Source organism: Rissa tridactyla, chromosome 3, assembly GCF_028500815.1.
Source record: "Rissa tridactyla isolate bRisTri1 chromosome 3, bRisTri1.patW.cur.20221130, whole genome shotgun sequence".
Lineage (NCBI taxonomy): Eukaryota > Metazoa > Chordata > Aves > Charadriiformes > Laridae > Rissa > Rissa tridactyla.
In genome coordinates, this window is record NC_071468.1 from 75,563,829 (window position 1) to 75,578,146 (window position 14,318).

Consider the following 14,318-nt stretch of genomic DNA (forward strand, 5'->3'; position numbering starts at 1 on the left):
ATTTTTTTCCCTGCTCAGCTGAATGTTTGTGAATGAACAACAAGAAAACCCCTTTCCCCCCACCGCTCTCCCAGATTTCCTGTTTGCCATCTCTTTTTTTCTTTCATTTTCTTTTCTATTTTTTCCCGTGAAAACACATGGGAAAAAATAAGAGGAGAAACAGAGCTGGGAGGAGAAAGGGAGGAGGCGATAGAGTTTCACAAGGAGGTGAGTTTGCAAGCCAACAAAAAGACTGTGCACTGTCACAGACAAACAGGGAGCTGCTGCATAATTTTTCAAGCATTAGCAGCAGAGGAATATGCTTTTTTCTGAATCCCATGAGTTTGTCAAAACCAATTTTTTGTGTTGATGTTGGGGTAAGGCATACAAAATAGCCAGCCTGGCAGCTACAGAAAAATGAGGATATTTGAAAAAGGATAGGCTTTTTTTTTTTTACTCTAAGTGACAGATATTGGCTGAAATATGAAAAGAAATATGGAGGGAAAAAAATGTGCTTTGCTATGCTATGTATGCAGAGTTCTCTGCATTCTCTCCATGTCTATTTATATATTCTGGACAAAGTATGTCTAGTAAGTCTAATTTTGTAAAGATTTTTCGATTGTCACTGCTCATCCTGCAGCCCCAGGGTTTAGAGTATGTTGCTTGTGTGCCAAGTTGCATGTAAGCATCACCATACCAGTTCAGATCAAGGGCGCACCCAGACGAGCATCTGTTTCCCTAGATTTGTCACGCCTGGCTTCAGAAACTCAGGTTTTGTGTCTAGATTCATCTCGAGTCAATAAGAAAGAGTTTGGTAACACCAGCAAACGGATTACAAGACGTGAGAGCTCACAGATGAAAAGCAATACCAGGTAGCAGGACTAACATTTCAGGGCTGCTTCTAAGATGTGGCGAATCGCCTGCTGTCTCCCTCCAACTAGAGAGAGGTAGGCACCTAAAATTAAGAGAGATTAACCCAGGCCCTGGTAGTGCCCCATGAGGGGGCTGAACAAGAGGTTACAAGAATTAAAAAACTTAAAGCAACCTTTTCCAAGCCATACCCTCTCGGTTTCCTCCTGTCTGGGATCCGGACTTTGGGATGCTCTGCATTTGATCTGTTAATTCTTCTGGGATTTTCTCTAGTTTCTTAACTCATGTAGACCTTTGGCAGCCCCACCGTCTGGTACCAACAGGTTTTACCCTTCTGTTAGGTACTGCATAAAAGGGCGCTTCCTTTTGTTTTAGTTGTGCCATCTGATAACTCTCTCCTACTTTCCTGTGCTGTAATAACCATCGGTTCATTGTGTCTGCTTTGCTGCCTGTCATGCAGAGCTCCATCAATGCAAAAAGGTAATATTGCCTTTAGAGGAAGTCAGCTCTTGTGTAGTTGGCAAGGTCAAACATGAAGCATGAGCTAAGTGCTTCGCTCTGTGTTTTGGGGGCAGACTTGGACACCTCCAGCTGCATGTTTTGGCTGTGGCCTTCGTTTGCCAGTTGTGCCCTTCTGGCAAAGGGTGAGCAAGCGGGGAAGCTCCTGCTGCCTCCCCACAAGCCATTGCCCCATTGCCCGCAGGGCTGGCAGAGAGCTGCCACCACCTTAAGAGCAGCCAGAACCTCCTTCCCCAGGCCCTGATGGGAAACCACCGCAAGGAAGATTTTGCGTGAGCTTTTCCCAACATGTTGCTGCCTATATTCAAACTACTGTGGGGTTTTTTTCAAAGTACTTCACTTTCAAGCAGGGAACTTAATTTGATCCTCATCATCTGCAGGTTTGGGAGCATCAACGGATGAATATCTGTCCTTTCTTTCCTCTCCTAGGATTTTAGATAATGGGCTGTGTGCAATGTAAGGATAAAGAAGCAACAAAACTGACTGACGAGAGGGATGGCAGTTTAACTCAAAGCTCAGGCTACCGCTATGGGACAGATCCCACGCCACAGCACTATCCTAGCTTTGGTGTGACTTCAATCCCAAACTACAACAACTTCCATGCCACAGGAGGCCAAGGACTGACTGTGTTTGGTGGAGTCAATTCCTCCTCTCATACAGGGACGCTGCGTACAAGAGGAGGAACAGGTGAGTTTCAAAGTCTTCTTTCAGTGCTGTGAGTATCAGTCACGCAACTACAGCAGGGGCACGACTCTCAGCATCCTGGTTTGGGGAAGAGTTATGTCATGAAATAGTGCAAAGAATTGAAGTCAGGGTGGAGCTGGATCCTCAGCCCTACCTTTGCTAACTTGCAGGTGCTAGTTCACTTGGGAGTTGAGAAATTAAGTATTCATGCCCAATTTGGCCTACTGACTGCCTCATCCCTCTACCAGGGAACAGAAAGTGTGGTCTGAGCCACCTCAAGTAGTTAACACGAAATACTTGGCACGGTTATGTCTAAACCCTCCCTCCAAATCCCCTTTGCCTGCGTGGGATCCTGCACTGTGTGTGGGTACCAAACCAAGAGGACTGATGACTCTACAAACTGAAGGCAGTGGTGTGCCTGCTGGCTGCATAAAAGCAGAGGGATTAGAATAGTCAACCAAAAAGTAGGAGTCTTTGGTTTATTTTGCTCCTCAGCAACCGGAGTAACTTACATTTGTCTTAGCCACCTCATCTCTTGAGGCTCCTCTCCCTCCTGTTTCTTGTGATGGAGTGTAACTCACCTATCTTCTTCTTTAGGTGTAACTCTTTTTGTGGCGCTTTATGACTATGAAGCAAGAACAGAGGATGACTTGAGTTTTCACAAAGGAGAAAAATTTCAAATACTTAACAGCTCGTAAGTTTTAGGCTTGGGAATATGCTTTTTAATATTTTTAAACTTATAATGTTGACAGTCATATTTGTCTGCTTATCTTGTTAGTAAAATCTAATATTGGATATTCAAGATATGGAGGGGTTTTACTCTATGCTTACTTACTTGTCTTTGCATTTTGCAAAGTACTTTGTTATTTAAAAAACCCAAACTTCAAAGACATGTAGCTTTACTTCGAAAATAAGTGTTAGATTGTGTGATTCACTGCTTACGTTTCACAGTAAACTCACATTCAGAACTGAGAGCACCAGCTCTGTACTTTACCAGTTGTCACAGAAGCTCTGCAAGGCACATAATAACACTTTTTGCGATCTGCTGCAAGTATCTCTACACAGAAGCAAGCTAAAAATCGATTCACAAAAGAGATGTTACCCAGACTTGCGTGCCATGAGTTTAAAAGCATTTTTTTTTCCTTTAAAACGTAGATGATACAGTCGGAACATGCTAGGAAGTTCTGTTAAGTGAGAATGCACCATAGTACAGTTGCATTTGGAATGAAAACCACACTTCCATCCTGGAAATCATCGACTTAAAATTCATTTTATGAGCTGCCCATAGAAAAAAATCCCTTAGCAAGTTAAAAATAACATCTAAAAGTTACTGTGCTACTGACCTATATCTGAACATCTCATAATTCTTGGCTAAGAATATAAAGTTGAAGGCTCTGTGTTATGTTCAGTATTTCTATCATGTAGAGGTGAAAATGGGTTAACAACCAAGTATGTCACTTTCTAGAGACTTTGTGATATTGTTCTGATCTTTTTTTCTTGCACTATGTGACAGTGAGACAAATTCATCCCTGGTGCAACTCCTGTTAATTTTAATAGAACAACTCCAGGGTTGGAGTTGGCTCAATGTGCATTAAAGTTAAATAATAAAAAAAAAAAAAACCCAACAGGTAATTCTGTGGAATATTTCATGAAGCCATGAAGCCGAAGAGCTTTGATGTAGATGAAAGCACGAAAACTTCAGTTATGACTTGTAGAGGGAGCAGCAGTTTAAAAACCTCTCTACTCCTAAATTAGCACTTGGGAAAAAACCCTTTCTTAACCTAGCAATCCATTTTTGTTCATGTTGCCTGCTGCTTTCCTAACCTTGCACAAACTATGCCATAACTTGAAACAAAAAGAAATTCCACCCATTATAAATTCCTTACACGTGCCAGGTGATGAAATCAGGGGCTCACCGGGACTTGTGGAGCAATCATACTTGGAGTCAGTGGGACGGAGAGATTCCCCTGCATGTGGGCGGTTTCAGTACATGCGTTTTGATACAGGTAATTACTGCCTGGAGGAGGGTTTTCTAAGAGAAAAAAAAATCAATGATTTTCCTGTAGGATTATAGAAGCTCAGTTCCCATCATAGTCAGCTCTGTCTGCTTGTAAACGTGGACCTAACACACTTCTGGAGTGCTGACAGTCAGGCTGAGAATCTCCAGAAAGCAGCTTTTCTGTGGGAATGCTTCTTCTCTTCACTTTTATCAGAAATTATATGAAAGAAGCCTGCTTTTTTAAAAATCTGCTGATGCTGGTTGCAGCCAGAAAGCATATATGTGCACAAAACTGGTTTGTCTGGAATTTTTGGAGGGTTTGGATTTTTCCTTAACTCTCAACAAATGAAATTTCATTTGCGCTTTGAATTAAAAGTTCCGGACAGCAATACCTGAGATGGCGCACAGAGAGCTATTCCGGTGATTTGAAGTCAGGTACGATACGAAGGGCAGTCTGGGGAAAAGAGGTAACTGCAGGGATGGTTCAGAGCAGAGCCTGCCTCCAGGGCTCAGGAACACCCGGCCGTGCCCAGCATCCCCAGCTCCGCCGCCACACACCTCGGCTAGCCCCATTGACTACCCTCCTCCTACCTCAGTTGGGTGCCTAACGTAAAGAGCTGTGAAAAAACAATGCGTTCCTCCTCCTCCTTTCTGGCAGTGCTTTGAGAGATTTAAGCTTCTCTGTCAAAGCAGAGGGGGTTTGTTCCTGCTGTTGTGATCACCTACGAGACTGCTTTTTTCCGCCCTAGACATGATAAAATACCTCCACCTAGTGGACTCTCTGTGCAGTAAGGAGAAAAAATGTAACGGTACGATTTATCCACCACAGTATGGCATAATCTCTCAGAAATATTCTACAGCAACATATGGGGAAAGGGTTAGCACTTCAGCTGATAAAATTAGGGACGTAAACAGACAGGGCCATTTGCCTGACATACTAATGCACACAAGATGTATTAAAATAGTGTCAGCTGCCAGCCTCTAGAAAAGCTACTTGTTCTTCACTTTTTTTAACTGTAGAATTGGAAACTTCTCCTTTTTGACTAATCACGGCCATTTTCTAGTTGTTTTCCATGGAGTTCGTACTCCTTCAAACTGTTAAAGTGGAGTTGAGAGTTTAAAATAAGAGATCACCTTGACACAACCATCCCTGCCAGTAATAGCTTAGACAATGTGTTTTCTGTAACTGGTTGCTTACAGAAGAGGCTGAATTCTCTGGCCATGTTTGATAATAGTGTTTTATTTAGTGAACCAATCTCTGTTTTACAGAGAGGAGAACTGAGAAAGAGTTTCTAAGCAGTCCAGAAATAGAAAAGAGGATGCTTATTAGTAACGGTAGGAGTTAAACATCAGTGAATCTGTTGCTGAGAATGAAATACAAATTGCTAAATTCCAAATCCTTGCATCCTGTAAAAAGCTGAGGAATAAACTTATCTTAAAGCTGTGCATTCTACAGCAATGTGCATTGTCTGAAGGGCAGTACCGTGTACACACATGTGTATGGCCAAAATTGACACTAAGCCTGTGGAACACTGCCATATAATGGTCCTGTATGGACATCTTTGTATTTAAATGTTGGAGAAGAATTGTTTTCTGTAAGTATTTGAAAATGCAGATAAGTCCTTTGCTACTTCAGATACCTCCTCTAGGTGACCAGGAGAGGGAATCTAGACAATGAAGTGTGATCCTTAAGAGCTACCTAAAACTCCATGTTGATAGATAGCTTTCTGATGCCTTCGGGTTTCAGATTAATTATCCCCATAGAAGTTTAAAATTAGCAGTGGATGTGACAGTGTTCTGTTTGGCAGTTTTTCTATAATATCTCTCAAGGGTGTGTATTAGAATAATTGCTATGGAGACGGTTTTCAATTTTCTAGTCCAAATCCAGCCCTCACCAAACCTGATTTCACTGGGTTGTTATGCCTGTTTATGCCATTATGCTACGTTTGGAAGGCTACATTACTAATCATTGCTGAAATAATAATAGGTGTAAAGAAATGCGTATATTATTTGGGTTTAGATGCAAACAGCTCTCTCAGAAGCATGCGGGTGGTAAAGAGGTGAGTTGCTGTGGATTCGTACACCGCGCAGCTGCGGGTGCTGTTAGCAAAGTCAAATCACTGTCTTTACAGCTGTGTCTCGCTCTCACTTCTCCTCCTCACCTTTGTTTCTGCAGGGAAGGAGACTGGTGGGAGGCCCGGTCCTTGACAACAGGCGAAACTGGTTACATTCCCAGTAATTATGTGGCTCCAGTCGATTCCATCCAAGCAGAGGAGTATGTTTTCTTTTTGTTGTAAAGACCCATTAGTCCTGTATTTGAAGGAGGTTCGAGGAGTTGGTTTTGATTGATTGCAGCAATTTTTCAAATGACTTACATTACATTATTTTTATTTCAGTTCTTAACTGCACTGATAAATAATTAGGTAATTAGTAACAAAAGAAGCACAAGCTCCGTGCTTTTTCAATGTCAAAACAAAGGAAGGAAACCTAAAGGAACATAGGTCTCCTTCCTTTATTCCAGTGTCAACTAATTTCAAAGGTGCCCTTGCTTCTCCTGAACCAACTCGTAAAAATATTTGGAGTCAATTAGTGTTCAAACTGTGTATTAAAAGGGGCATGTTCTATCAACAAATACCTACCAATAGGTAGGAGGCCTACAACAGTAGGCAGCATAATGAGGACATATCTATGCGAAAAATGGAGTGCCGTGTGTATCCATAGTATTTCCAGTATAAAAGGTACACTGGAGGAGCTTATATAGCTGAGCAGATACTACTGTAGTCTGTACTCCAGCTGGTACTTGGTTGATTGTGAAACCAAAAAAAAAAAAAAATTGCTGCAGGAAGGAAAAAGGTATCGAAACTCTGAAAGCCTTATACAACCACAGTAAAGTGGTTGCATCTGGTCCTTCTGCTGAGGTTTTATAGCTGTGCTGCAGCAAAAATATTGAATACTGATACATCACTATGTAAGTCAAATATGTAGTTTACAGTAACATCTGTAAAAACGCTACTCTTCAGCAGCAATGCATTTTTCTGCCCTTTTCTGTGTCTGTTCCTTCCCCCTGCCAAGTCTTGCTCTCTGTTTCTCAGTCTGGCCTTTGTCGTAAGACACCAACCAAACAAGCATTCTCAGCATCTACTGATTATAGGTTTAATGCAAAGTGCTACTGCACAACATATACAACATCTACTGCGCAGTTTGTTACATTAGCGTCCCACCACAATAAAAGAGACACAGTATGACAAAAATGGTTGAATATACTTGAGTAACCATAGTTTCTGCAAATAATCTTCCATGTCTGAGCTCCATGACACTACCTAGTAATCCTATGTAGCATTTGTCTTACTATTTCTGATGTTTCCCTAAGGTGGTACTTTGGCAAACTTGGCCGAAAAGATGCTGAGAGGCAGCTGTTGTCATTTGGAAACCCCAGAGGTACCTTCCTGATCCGGGAAAGTGAAACTACCAAAGGTAGGCCGGCCAAAGCTATTCTGACTATCAGTGAGAAATATATGAGAAAAATTGTGCTAAGTTTCTTACTGTTTCCAGTGGTATGAAGGTAGAGACAAGTGTCATCTTGCATATATGTGTGCTAGGGAATTAGATGTCTGGACATCCCAGGTCTTAGAGTGAGTGTTCAAAGCAGAGAACAATCCAAGTGCAACCCATGCCACACTTAACCCATGGTACCTGCAGTGCAAGTCATGCACAGGCAGGGTGCTCTGCTCTGCTGTCACATTCTGAACATCACACTGTCTCTCTCCATGCATGTGTTGAGGATACTACCATTGCAATGGTGTTGGGTGGAGAGCGGCCCCTCAGAACAGCAGCTGTGGGGCTACAGGAGGCAGACCTCCTGGTGTCCATATTCAAGTCCAGGCATAATCAGCAAGCTTACTGTGAACAGATGCTCGGAATCTCCAATTTAGTTTGGTGAAAATTACTACTTACATCTGAACAAGCAGAATATTTGAACCTTCTTGGCCTGGAAGATGTAAAATAAGATGGTGGGAGGGAGTTATTGGTTTGGGAAGATTAAGGGATTTTTTGGCCTTTCCCTTTTGAAATGCTGCATCGCTGGGGGAAAAAAAAAAGAAAAAAAAAGATATAGTCGTTTTAAATTCATAGCTTAACAGTGAAAAGACTTGAAAATATTTCTAATTAATACATTCATAAAGTATTCAACTGTATCCATTCTGTTGAAGTCAAGTGGAAGGATGTATTCTCCTCTTTCCCTCTGAAAATATTGGAAGAGTTCCAGTTTCCTTGGTGGGTGCTATCTTTGCTTTTACATTTTGCTCATGAGGCCTGTCAACATCTTCTTCAAAGCTTCAAATGTATTAAAAGATCTCTCTAACTCATAAAACGATCGAGGAGAAAACCTGCAACTAAGTGAAAACAAACCTGGCCATTTCTCAATTAACCAGCAATCCAAAACAATAGCTGTGGGAAGCATAAGTCACTAGAATTAATTCCATGTAAGTTCTGAAGTCTAATGATGGTTCATGTAATTAAAGCACTGACTTGTCAGTGCTTTGATCAGAGCACACTCTGACAGCTAGAGCTAGCATGCAAAGTGGTTGGAGTCATGGCTGGTAAAGAGGCTTAAAGAAGAGAAGCACTACTTCCCACTCCTCTCTACCTGACCTACCTTCAGATGATGCATTCTGTCATCTAAAATTGTAAGTTTTACATTTTTGCCTCCTGCAGTCACTGGATTCATCCTTTGCTGCCTGTAACTCTGAAAACTCTTTCTGATGCAAAATCTGAATAGACACGCTGTTGTTTCAGACAGCTAATTTCCCATCTTGTCACCCCACAGCTTCACCATACCTCATGTAGCAGTGAGACATTCTCACCAGGAGCAAGACAGGCTCTAACTTGCTCTTTTTCTGCAAATAGCCTCCACCTGTTCATTTTCACCAGCAGTTGTTGTGATGTGCGCGAGGAGGAGGACTTCATTCCATTCTGTGCCGAGTTTAAAAACTCACTCGTATAGGCATCCATGGATCCTAAAAACAAACACAACACTTTCTCTGAACCACATTACCAGTTTAGTCTGTTTTGACCATTTTTTATACAGTGATAGGGGATATGTTTTGCAGGGCTGTTTACTTAGCTAAGTCAGGGCTTTTCTCTGGAGCTTCTTGTGAGGCACAAAAGCATTGGAGAAATGGAGAAAGCATTGGAGAAATCCATCATGGACAAACTTATAGCAGCAAGCTTAATTTCCCTCCATTTGAACTTCAGGCTTTCTACATCTTCAGGCTAAGTTTGCATCAAAGCCGTTGGAAAAAAAACCAAACATGCATGGTTTTTGTCAAAAATGCCTGTTTCCCTTCTCATCCTTGTGGTGTTTCAGTAAGTTGTTAGAAGAAAGCAGAGGGAGCTTGTTGTTCATGAGAGAGAAAAAAGTCAGCTGGGAGGGCTCAGATGGTGCATTCTCCTGTGAGTCTTCTCAAAACGCCTTACTCCAACTAGTCTTGGGCTTGAGGCAGGAATTGTTTTGTGACCTAGAATCGTCCCTTCTGCTTTAAATAATAACAATAATAAAATTAATCAGGATCATGTTAAAAGTATCATCATGGATGACTTCAGCATGAATTTCACCTCCCCTGATCATGGTTGCCTTCTCTTCTTACTTCCAAAATAAATCACATGGAGCCGGCTTTTCATTTTTTCAATGCCTGACTACCCAGGTACTTCATCAGCTCTTGTCTGTATAATCCTTCACCTGGTTTCAATCTGCACCCTCCAAGGCTGTCTGGTTTTAGGTTTGTTTTTTTAAAAAATTCATTAGTATGATATATTGTAATGTCGTATTTCTACCCAAATTTTTATTATGTACATCTCTTATATTTGAATTTATCACGAGTTTATAATGAACAGTATAAATAACCAACAGCCTAAATAAATGAATAATGAAATCCATCTTGGATCTTGTTTTTGTCCAGATTTGAACTAAAGCTCCAGTCCTGCAACTTGATCTGAGGTCAGTGGGGGTCCACAGAGGGCCACCCACACAGCTCTGATTGCAGACCTGGAGCCGCAGATTGTTTACGTTTTCCTAAAGAATCTAAAATAGTGACCAGATAGGCAAGGAGCGTGACTAAAGAAAATACAGCTGCTGCCAGTGGATCAAAACTCACAAATGCGGAGGTGGAGAGCACTGCCTGGAAAATTTTGAAAGTAGGCTGGCTAACAGTGTACAACCCAGAGTGGTGGTACAAAGCATACACAAGATGTCCTTGCAAATCCCCAAAATACTTTGAACTCAGAGGTACTTACTCAGTGGGAGAACCTCCTCAGAAAAATATCCTAAACAAGCAGTATTTTTCTACACTTAGAAATAAAAACCCTGTCATTCCTCTCGGGGTGTCTCCCATTCGCATAAACCAGAATCATCTGTGTAAGTGCTGGCTCTTTTCCTCTTATTTAGAGGATAAAGAACAGGGAATTTGAGAAGTCCTTGGAGTCAGGGTGGAGACGTTTTGTTCACTGCAGCTCCCTCAGCAGTGAGCCACCCACCAGCGCGACTTGTTGCAGGTTAACATGGTTGGGGAAACTTCTTCCTGGGGAGACATCCAGGAAAGACATCTTACACCAGGAATCTCAACCACCTAACTGTGGGTGATTCTTTAAACCATTTCACTTGTCTGGAGGTGGTTATGGAGGATGTCAGTCTGCCAGGTGTGTTGAAAAGTACCTGGACGGGGGGTAAGCAGCAGTCGTTGCTGTTTCCTATTAGACCTGTAGGAAATCACTCCACCTTTCACGTTGTCCAAAATTGTCTGCTGGTGGTTTTCCTTTCCTGCCCTTAGCTGACATGGTTACCAATGAAAGCAGCCCAGGCTTCAGAAGGAGGACATTCCTGAGATCTCTGCAGATGCCAGTTACCTCCATTTTTTTTTCTTTTTAATGCCTGAATTACCTTTGAGTAAACACAATATTCTTCTGAGCCATGAGTGAAGACATGTCTTCTCCACTGCCTTTGAAATGGCCGTGCTTTTGCTCAGAAACTGCATTATGCTGTAAAATGTGGCTTTGCTTTTGACACTGTAGAGAACCAACACGTGGGCATCACTGTATGTAGGACAGGACTGTGCTTCAAATTAAGACACCTGAATGTGCAGGTCCCCATGTAGGTGGCCAAACTCCCTTTACAGTCAACGGGAAGCTGGGGTTCAGTTCAGCTGCCCACGACTGCAGACACCAAGTACTCAAACCTGCGTTATGCCATCGATGACTACAGTGCCACAACACTCATTGAAACTAGGCTGGGATTCAGCTGCCCTAATAGCACCAGAAGCTTATGTGTGGGCATCGAAATCGAGCCCATAGCCCACCTGCAGACAGACATCGCTACACCTAAAACTAAATCCAGCCCCTCAACTGGGTTCCTTTACCTGGCCGTGAGCATCCCAGAGCAATTTGAAATGCCTGCAGAGCATCCACGTGGATCGGACAAAGGTGAGGCCGGTGGGAAGACTGCAAAGCAGAATGTCCTCGGGCATCTCACGTGTCACTTAACCACTGTGTTTGGGCATCTGAATCCCACCAGTAAGCTCTAGAGCTCCAGCTTGGTTTTGGAAAGTGTAACATGTAGTTCTTGCAGATCTACTGGTGCACAGTCTTGGTGCAGTACCACCTTCCAAAGACTGTGACGTGCAAAGTATGCTAGTTTGGTTGTTTAGTGTTTATCAAGAAGTTTGGGATCCATCTGGGTAACAACACTACACACATATGAAGTCATTATCTCCAGCGCTTCCTGTGAAAATCTTGATATTTAAGACCCACTGGCATTTACCTAAAGTGTAGTATTTGCGGTGTAACCTGACACTTAGAATAGGAAAAGTCAATTTAAGAACCTGAAGCAGTAAATGTTAAAATGTTAGTTTTCATTTACATAGAAGTCCTGATTTTTTTCTAGAAAAGTGTGAAAGGGACATGGTGTGAACATCATAACATTTCTGTCATACTCACTTCATTGTGTTAGATTCACTTGATCTTTTTGAAGGTACAGTAAGCATTTTTTGGAAGTAATTTCTCTTTTACTTCCTAAAAACTGAGCAGCAAACCAAAATCTTTGTGTCTAAAAGCTACTTACAATTTTTTGTCTCTCCTTTGCTTGGAACAGGTGCCTATTCCCTGTCTATTCGAGACTGGGATGATATGAAAGGAGATCATGTCAAACATTATAAGATTCGTAAACTTGACAATGGTGGATATTATATCACAACTCGGGCACAATTTGAAACTCTTCAGCAGCTGGTTCAGCATTATTCAGGTAATTTTTCAGATAACACGTGGCATTCTGAAGTATTTTAAAACAAAAGTATTTGCTGCTGAGCTGATGTATGTGTAAGACACCCTGAAGAGTCATTTGAGCTATGTCTCTTGCTTGTTGTAATGCATCTTCCATTACCCCTTTCCCATTACAGTTATAAATGGCTTTGAGTGCTGTTCACAGTGTACAGCAGCAGAGCTTATAAAGCTACCATTCTACTGAGGTAAAGGTTTTGCCCGCTCTCCCTCTTCTAAGCAAACAGAATTACTGAATTTGACTTGCACATCTCAGAGCATGAATTCCCTGTGCAGAAGCCAGTGCTAATACGTACCGTTTTGCAGCACAGTATTGCTAATAAAGCAAATAGGGAATTGCGTTGTGGAGCTCAGTCACCTAAAGCAATGACCAAAAGGTTTGCATATATTACCTGACTCAAATTTTCCCACCGGATTTGTGTTCAATGTGGAAAGTATTAACATTTAAATTATAATCAGTCTAATTTTAAAAATAAATATTTCAAGGTGGGTGTTTCTTTATGCACACTGTTTGTGTCTACCCGCCAGACTCTTTTTTTTTTAAATTCCTGTGGTTAAAATGTCCTGTGGCATGCACTGTTCAACTCAGAAGTGCATCCTGCTGTCACTGGTGATTGGTGTACAACAGATACAACTTTAAAGTCCCCCAAACCTCTGTGCAGGACAACCGATTCTTACGTAGAAGGCTGCTGCCGTGCTTCTCAACATGGTCATTTTTTAAGCAGAAATTTGTAATTTGAATTATTTTGCTTTTTATTTTTTCCTTACTTTAGCTTTTCATAATATTAACAGATGACCCCAAATGCTCGCTGCTCAAAAACTTTTCATAATTTTTACTTGGGAAATCAACTTCTCTGTGGGGTGTTTTTTCTGTATTCTTTGTATTCTGTCTGCTGTATTCTTATGCTATTCATACTAGACATCTGGCTGTCTTCTCCGCCCGATTTCTGATGGGTGTGTGCTGCCTGGGAGAATTTCTAGTTGTTTCTGGTGACTCTACATTAAACTAAGCTAAATAATCTATAAAAAGTCACATCTAAGGAAGACAATTTTCAACCCCACTATACCAGCTGGTACATGCCAACTTTTACTTTTCTGTGATCAAATTATTTGGGTGGTGTATTTTCCATGCACAGACACGGAAACAAATAGATATGGACACAGCTATTTCTGTGCAACACAGGGGCATAATCAGTAGCATCCAGGTAGGGTAGCTCAGGAGGGCATGATACAGACTCCAGAGGTTTCACCTGTGGTCTCCCAGACCCAGGTCAACACAGGAGCCCTCGTTCCATGCCAGCCCCAACTGACTCGAAACATAAAGGCTGCCTCTAACCACCTGCCCTGCAGTCCGGATTGTGGGAGGTAGATTTGCACAACTCCTTGTGAGTGCCTAGATTTACTTCTAGGGAGAGCTTGAAGATGCCCAAATGACTCTGTAAAGACCAGCATGGTTCCTGAAGAACCACAGGTCAGTGCCTTCACAGCAGGACCAGTATGCTCTGCAGCCCAGCCTTCTTCAGCCTTGATCTCATAGCTGTTCAGGCTGGAGGACCCCTCCTGTCCAGGCAGCTGGAAACCAGGCTACCCAGGTAGACAGTGTGCAGTTTGGTCTCATATAAGTAGTCCTGGCTCGGGAGTTGGAAGTACAAAGTGTACCTTTGTGTAGACGCAGCACAGGTATCCCTGCACTGCACTCCCATTGCACTTCTAACCCAGACTTCCCTCTAATCCCGGCCCCTTCTTACCTGGGTGATAAAATCAACTGCAGTGTCTGGACTTTCACAGATGAGATTTACAAATGAAAAATATTGAGATCCCCAGGGTGTCCTGACGTCAGACTAAAGTCCAGTAACAGCACGTCTGCAGTCAAAGCACCGTTCATGCAATCCCTAGCCGCCGGCCTGTCAAGCATAAGCTCTTGTGCGTGCAGTCTAGGCTT

The 14,318-nt window shown here is 42.2% G+C and overlaps 1 protein-coding gene across 5 annotated transcripts in view; it reads left to right on the plus strand.

Annotated features, from left to right (window-relative positions):
- FYN (FYN proto-oncogene, Src family tyrosine kinase) overlaps positions 1–14,318 on the plus strand; it is a 145,077-nt gene that overhangs the window by 102,253 nt on the left and 28,506 nt on the right. For all 5 annotated transcript variants that reach the window (XM_054194662.1, XM_054194664.1, XM_054194661.1 and 2 more), the window contains 5 exons: positions 1,798–2,055; positions 2,650–2,746; positions 6,228–6,326; positions 7,422–7,525; positions 12,192–12,341. In XM_054194662.1, coding sequence (XP_054050637.1) covers positions 1,809–2,055; positions 2,650–2,746; positions 6,228–6,326; positions 7,422–7,525; positions 12,192–12,341 — 697 coding nt within the window. In that variant the 5' untranslated portion in view covers positions 1,798–1,808. The remainder of the gene's footprint in view (positions 1–1,797; positions 2,056–2,649; positions 2,747–6,227; positions 6,327–7,421; positions 7,526–12,191; positions 12,342–14,318) is intronic.